The 6,726-nt window shown below is 45.1% G+C and overlaps 1 protein-coding gene across 1 annotated transcript; it reads right to left on the bottom strand.

Annotated features, from left to right (window-relative positions):
• Positions 1 to 621: 621 nt before the first annotated feature.
• On the bottom strand, positions 622 to 6,304 carry DNAJB1 (DnaJ heat shock protein family (Hsp40) member B1). Its single transcript, XM_069766779.1, has 4 exons — positions 6,181 to 6,304; positions 4,635 to 4,886; positions 2,100 to 2,668; positions 622 to 1,861 (listed from the first exon to the last, which is right to left on the bottom strand). Exons 2-4 carry the CDS (start codon positions 4,843 to 4,845, stop codon positions 1,631 to 1,633), a joined length of 1,011 nt encoding a protein of 336 aa, XP_069622880.1. The 5' UTR covers positions 4,846 to 4,886; positions 6,181 to 6,304; the 3' UTR covers positions 622 to 1,630.
• Between the last annotated feature and the right edge of the window lie 422 nt (positions 6,305 to 6,726).

Genomic DNA, 6,726 nt, shown 5'->3' with positions numbered 1-6,726 from the left:
AAAAAAAAAAAAAAAAAAAAAGGGGGTGGGGGCGAGAGGTGTGGGATGACGACATGTGCAGATCACCATAGGATTTAATAGGTATGTGTGGATAAGCAGCTCGTGTACATGCTTGCACAGATGCTACACGTACATGTGAAGAAGTCCTTCGCTAGTGCATGTTTGTAGAGAAAGTGAGGTGATCTGGAGAAAACCTACTGACTCCCCATTGGTTCAGGCCGCTCTCTCCCCCCTCCTTCCGGCAGTTTTGTCTCTTCTGATTGGCTACCGTGCACAATCAAAAGCCCTGAGCAGTCTCAGCGGGAGGTCTGTACCAGAGCGTTGAACAATATTACAGGAAGCCCAAGAGGACAAACTAAACTAACCATAATAAAGGCATCGGGTACCTTGTGCACATATCAACGAGCCTACAGCAAGTTACAGGATGACTTATGGACGATTTTGAGTTTTCACCATAGCTTACAGCATGGCAGTTGTTTGCTACGGACTTGCTAAAATTTAAAGAGGACCACGCCATGAAACTTGATTTATCCAACGACTGTGTACCAGAGCACCCAGAAACGGGAGCTTTCAGCCTTCAACTACTGACATAGACCAAAAAATTAAAAAATGGAGACCATACTTATTGAAAATACTTTTATTTAGTGTTAGAGATGTTTTAGTCCAGGACCTCCATGCCACATGTATCCTGTGGCTGGTCACTGGATACATAGGCAGTACTAGGAAGTGTCAGCAATTTATACAAATACAACAAAAATCTCTACCCAAACGTCATACGCCCTCGATCATTCACCAGCCCAACCTCACACAGCTCCAGTTGCCTGAAAGTCATGTCTATATAGTATGAAACACAGACACAGGACAATCCGATTAAAATAAAAAGCTATATATACAGTAATATTTACAGCACAAATACAAATGTATTTATAGTGGGAACACTGGAGTAAGCCAGTCCATTTGAAATACATGTACGTTGCAGCTCCATGGCACCAGCTAGGTTTAAAAAAAAAAAAAGGCCTCCTATTAAAAAGAAAACAAGGCTTTACACACACAAAAAAAAAAAAAGTCAAAAAATGGTTTTCTCCATTTATCTCAAGGGCCACTTCTAGGAGAAAGCTAACCCACGATCATCTCTGTGCCAAGTACTGGGCTCTTTGTGGCATGCGCAATGCCACATGGGGCAGAGTGATGGGTTAACAAGGCTAGTAAGAGGCCAACGTGCTGCTCCAGTCAGCACAGATATAGTACTGGAACCGAGATCTAAAAGAATGAGATGATTGGGAAATTATGGGATCTGCTGCGCGATTCTTGAGATTCAGCTGCTTAGTTTTGTAACATAAGACTATAAAAGGAATGAGTGCACATACCACCGTCATGCTGAGACTATGGGGGATTTCATGTAACAGCAGACCTAGGACATTCAATGGTTCAGGACTTTTGTTATATAGGTGCAGCCCAACAGGGATCAATGAAAACAAAACAAAAAACTTATAGATATATTTTGACTCATTGGGTCTTGCTCATGAGTATAGTTCCCCGTCAGCTGTCTCTCCAGATTCTTAGGCACTGACAGCAAGGCCCATCAGTGCCACTTTGGTCTGTATCATTTTAGGTGGGGGCAGCACAATCATTAGGCAGGCAGCACCCGTTCTAGTGTTTCCCGAGAAGATGCAGGCAGACGTTCGGGGAAGCGAATATCAAATTCTACTACAAGATCCCCCCGCTGTTCAGGAGCCTTAGGGAGTGGAAGTCCTTCTCCGTGAATCTTGCGCTTGGTCCCTGGGTTGACGATGTCTTTGCTGACAAGTGGAATGTTGCGACCATCGAGGGTCGGGACGGTGATGGAGTATCCACAGAGAGCCTGTGATAAGAAAAATCAATGTAGATGATAGAAGAAAATGTTAAAGATACTAAACCCAGCAATTATTTTCTTACTATGCAATCAGTTGTTCCTTGTGAACAGCCATTGGGCTACTGGACTTTAGTCAACAGCCCTACAATCCCGGAACAGGCAACTGAGAAACAATCAGCCACTGTGCGGTCGTCACTACTATTACAATATGGCCATTATACACAAGATCTCATACATGATCTCTCACCTCTCGTAGGCTGATCTTCGACGTGTAGATCAAATTCGATGAATCTCTCTTGAACACTGAATGAGGTTTGTCCTTCAACACAAACACAATATCTGCTGGGATGTTGTTAGGAGTCTCGTCGCCTTCCTTGGGGAAAGTGATCTTGGTGCCCTCCTTCCAGCCCTTCTTCACCTGGATGGTGAGGATCTTGTCCTCTGTGTGTACGCTCCTTCCATCCGGACCCAATCGTTTGTGAGAAATCTTCATCTTCTTGGTGCAGCCCGTATAGATTTCTTCTAGAGAAACTGGAAGTTCCCTGATCACTGGAGGGTCTGGCTTCTTGGGGATTACCTCACGCTGTCCAGGGGCAGCCCTGGGGAAGCCGCCCAAATGACCAAAGCCGCCCATGCCGAACCCGGAGAAAGGGTCATCTGTCTCCATCTCATCTTCTCCTCTTCCAAAAAAGGAATCAAATGGGTTACGACCTCTAAAGAACTCTGCAAACATGGCGTGAGGATCTCCATGGAAGGAGTAGCTGTAGGAAGGACCGTTGGGACCACCGCTTCCTCCACCTGGAGTTCCTTTAAGACCTGTTTAAAAAAAATAAATAAATAAATAAATATCACTAGTTTACAATCACAAAGTGAAACATCCTGAAATTACTTGACGATCTTAATTTATGGTACGAAGCAAAAGTCCTAATCACATGAAAGAACAATGGCATTCATAGAATGCAAAACAGTGGGCTGAAAACAATTTACTTCCTTTCTGTGAGCGCTCAGGAGTGACGCGACACTTTATACCCTCTGACCGGCACTATAAGTGCTGTTATGATGGTTCAATACAACGCTTTTATAGGGATGCCATACTGTAAAGACATACATCAGCACGATACCTCACCAGGCCTCTTGGGAGACATTTAAAGCCTAGGATTGCACTTAGGCTACTTTTACACATGCCTGGATTTTTGGCGGTTGTATTGCCGTTTTTTTTTTTTTGCGATCTCCCGCAAAAACGGGCCGCAAAAAACCCTTCTCGGATCGCCGTTTTTCCCGGTTGTAACAAATTGCAAGGGAAAAGAAACGGCAATCCGCAAATACGGTGTACTGCAAAAACAAGCTAACATTTTTGTGGTATCATTGCTTTAAATGGAGGTTGTGTCCATGAGCCGTGAAAAATATCGAGCAAGCTCGATATTTTTTCACGGCCGTACATAAGGCCCTCATGGCCATACGGGACACGGTGCTCCGATGTTTTTTTGCGACTGGGAAGTGTGACTGGCTACTAGAAACTATATATACAGTGTATTTACACCACATCTTTGAAAGGTTGTAGAGAAAGTGGCAGAGATGGAAGGAGTACTGGCGAATATTGTGAAGCTATGTGCGGATTTCACTTTTGAGGCTAAGCGGTTGGCAGTCATCATTCGGGCAGGGTCTGTCTTGCTGGCTGGCACTGTGTTCTCTCTCTGCTTCTTCTCTGCTTGATGGCACATTGAGGAATGAAGCCCACCTGTCCTGTTTATATAGTTTTGGGATTGTCTGGGAAAAGCATCTACTTTTTGGAGCATGCTCAATTGAAAAAGCGGATTGGGGCGATGGATCCGCCAAATGACGGATGGCCATTCTAGGAAATGGCGGACGCGACAGATTCGTCGGGAACCGCCATTTCGGCGCAGACAAAAAGACGTTACGATGTCCGTCAATGTCTAGACGACGTCCGCCAAATTTCGACGGATCTGTCACATGGCGGATGGAATGGACGACCAGCCACAATCCGTTGTTAATGCAAGTCTATGGGAAAATAGCGGATCCGCCCCAAAAAAATAAATGGCAAATCCGCTATTTGACGAAAACAGCGAATTCAAACTGACGCCAAAAGACTGAAGTGTGAAAGAGGCCTAAGAACTGAGAAAAGGAACTGACATTAAAAGACAGAAGCAGGAGGCATGTCGTGATCTGCAGAAATCCCGAGGCTCTGGCAGGACAGGACGTGCTCAGTCATGGCTCCTCATACATTCTACTGTATATCAATCATACAGGTGAGATCAGTAGAAGCAGGACGAGCCGTCAGCAGGGGCCTCATCTGACAATCCCTACGGATTATAGAAGCGACAAGAAGTCCAGATGATTAGATTAGAATATTCTGTGCAAATTAACCAAAAGTGACAACATGACAATAAAAAGTTGAGACTTTAGTAGACAGGATCTGTCAAGCTCAATAAAGAAGCAATAAGAAAGTGCCCTGCCCTCAATCTGCCAGGAAAAAGGGCACTGCATGCCACGTGGTACGCGTGCTAATAACATGCCCACACTGGTTGTTTGGCGCATGTGGGGTGTGAATATTACTAGTTGCCAGGTGATCTCCGAATTCCACAAGGCTGAAGAAAGATGCGTCATTGTGGTCACCACCTAGTTATGAGCAAGAAGGCAACGTCACCGAGTGCACGTCTCCCTAGCCATCTACACAAAGCTCGGGGTCTCACTCATCACATCCCCGTGTGTCGGGATCACCAGTTCTATGCCACCTTATAGTGTCTACATGACCTGTACGTACCCTCCTCTCCAAACTTGTCGAATATCTCCCTCTTCTTGGGGTCGCTCAGCACATCGTAGGCCTCCGCGATCTCCTTAAAGCGCTCCTCCGCCCCCGGATCCTTGTTTTTATCAGGGTGATATTTCAGGGCTTGTTTCCTGTACGCCTTCTTGATGTCTTCCTCCGATGCCCCCTTGGACAACCCAAGGGTCTTGTAATAATCTTTACCCATTCTTCTGGGGGATCTTTCCAGTTAGTGCTGTAGTCAGACACCTGGAGAAAGCGCCGCACATTAGTATCACGCAATAACATGCAGGATAGGAGGTGCACCAAGGATGGGGGCCACCAAACCAGGGACCGGGCATACGGAAAAAATAAGCAGCGTCTGAACGAGATTTCATAAGTTTCATTCACTTCCAATGCCTGGTACAGTAAAACTGTTTGGTTGGTGGCTCCCATGAAAAAACAAAAACAAAAAAACAAATAGTAAAAATGCAGCAAATTGGTGGAGAAAAAGCAAATAAAAAACATATCGTGGGAAATTAGTCTTAAAGGGGTTGTCCACTACTGGACATCCTTAACTTAATCAATTTAGGATATTAAAGGAGTTTTCCAGGCTTGGGCTCCAAGATTGGCCAACCCCCTTTAACTAAAATAACCTGCAGGGACGACGCTCCAGCCGCTGTTCCCACACAGTGATGGGACGTGTAGCGGCTCATTGACTGCAGCCTTTATGTGACACAATAACGTCACGGCGTGGGAACAGCGGCGCTGCGGGAGGGGAGAATATATTGGGTTTATCTTAACTAGGGTCTGTAATTGATTTACCTGACGACCCCCTGCAATATAAAAATAAGGAAATAATAAAAAAAAAAATATATATATATATATATATTATTTATTACACACATAGTAAATACCAGCTAAATACACAAGCTTCTACACAGCTCTATTTACTAAAAGATCACGGGTCTCAGCAAGTGGCGACACAAGCGGATTCTTTATTTAATAGAATAAAAAAAAGTTAAATACTAAAAAAAATAATAATAATAAAAAAAAAAAATAAAAAAAAATTAATAATAGTTGTCATACACCAACTGAAAATCATAAAAAAAAAAAAAAAAAAAAAAAAAAGTGTATGGATCATTGAAGAAGGGGTTAAAAATAATAATAATAATAATAATAATAATAATAAAATGCAAACACAGACGCAGCCATGGCGGGCCCCTATTAAGCCATCCAGCTTTGTAAGGCGCCAATGTACCGGACAGGGGCTATTACAGCGGTGACCCCGCGCCCCGTTCTCCGTACACAGCTCCTATGCGGAGCCCTGGCAAACAGCACATAATACCCATGTCACCGCCACCAGTCTCACTACCTCTGCTTGCTGTAAGGAGTGTGTTACATTACAGCTCCCCGAGAATGAATGTGCCTAGTGTACACATTACCACTGTGGGGCCACAGACCCCCTCCTTACATAGGCTGCCCTGTCTCCTCATCTCACCCGTGCCCATATAACCCCACCTATGCCCGACCATCCACCTGGCCGCTCAGCAGCGCCACGTACCTGCACAGCCGCGGCCGTAACGACTCCTCTGCCCAGTCTCCGTGACAGCCAGGCTCTTGTACGCGCAGCTCCACCTCCAGAACCTTCCAGATCTTTCTTCCGCACTCCAGAAACTTCCCGAGCTGTAGACCAATCACAGCGCTTAGACTAAGGAGCTCCACCAATCACTGGCAAATGACTATCCGCAGCCAATGAATACGCTGCAGGTTGTGACCTATCGATGTGACACGCCTCTCACAGATGATTGGTTGCACAGGAAGCTTCGTACAGCGACTAAACCAATCAGAGGAGAAAACTGAGGCTACGTTGGCCAACTGCTTTGTCGCCATTTTGAAGTTGGGCAGTGTGGGCAGGCTGATGCACTGTGTGGTGGACTTACCTCGATGAGCTATGTGGTCTCCTAGCAACTGACAGTGACCACTTTCTACTGTCTTTTTATCAAGGGGGTAAATGCGGAGGCCATTTCTTAATTATATCTTCTGTAAAAGCACAATGACAACCTTTTATATGAGCGGTCTAGCAGAGTAGCCATTCAAATTGGTGCCC

The sequence above is a fragment of the Ranitomeya imitator genome, chromosome 4 (genome assembly GCF_032444005.1).
Source record: "Ranitomeya imitator isolate aRanImi1 chromosome 4, aRanImi1.pri, whole genome shotgun sequence".
Lineage (NCBI taxonomy): Eukaryota > Metazoa > Chordata > Amphibia > Anura > Dendrobatidae > Ranitomeya > Ranitomeya imitator.
Note: the sequence above shows the minus strand (reverse complement) of the source record. Positions and strands in the feature narration are given on the sequence as shown.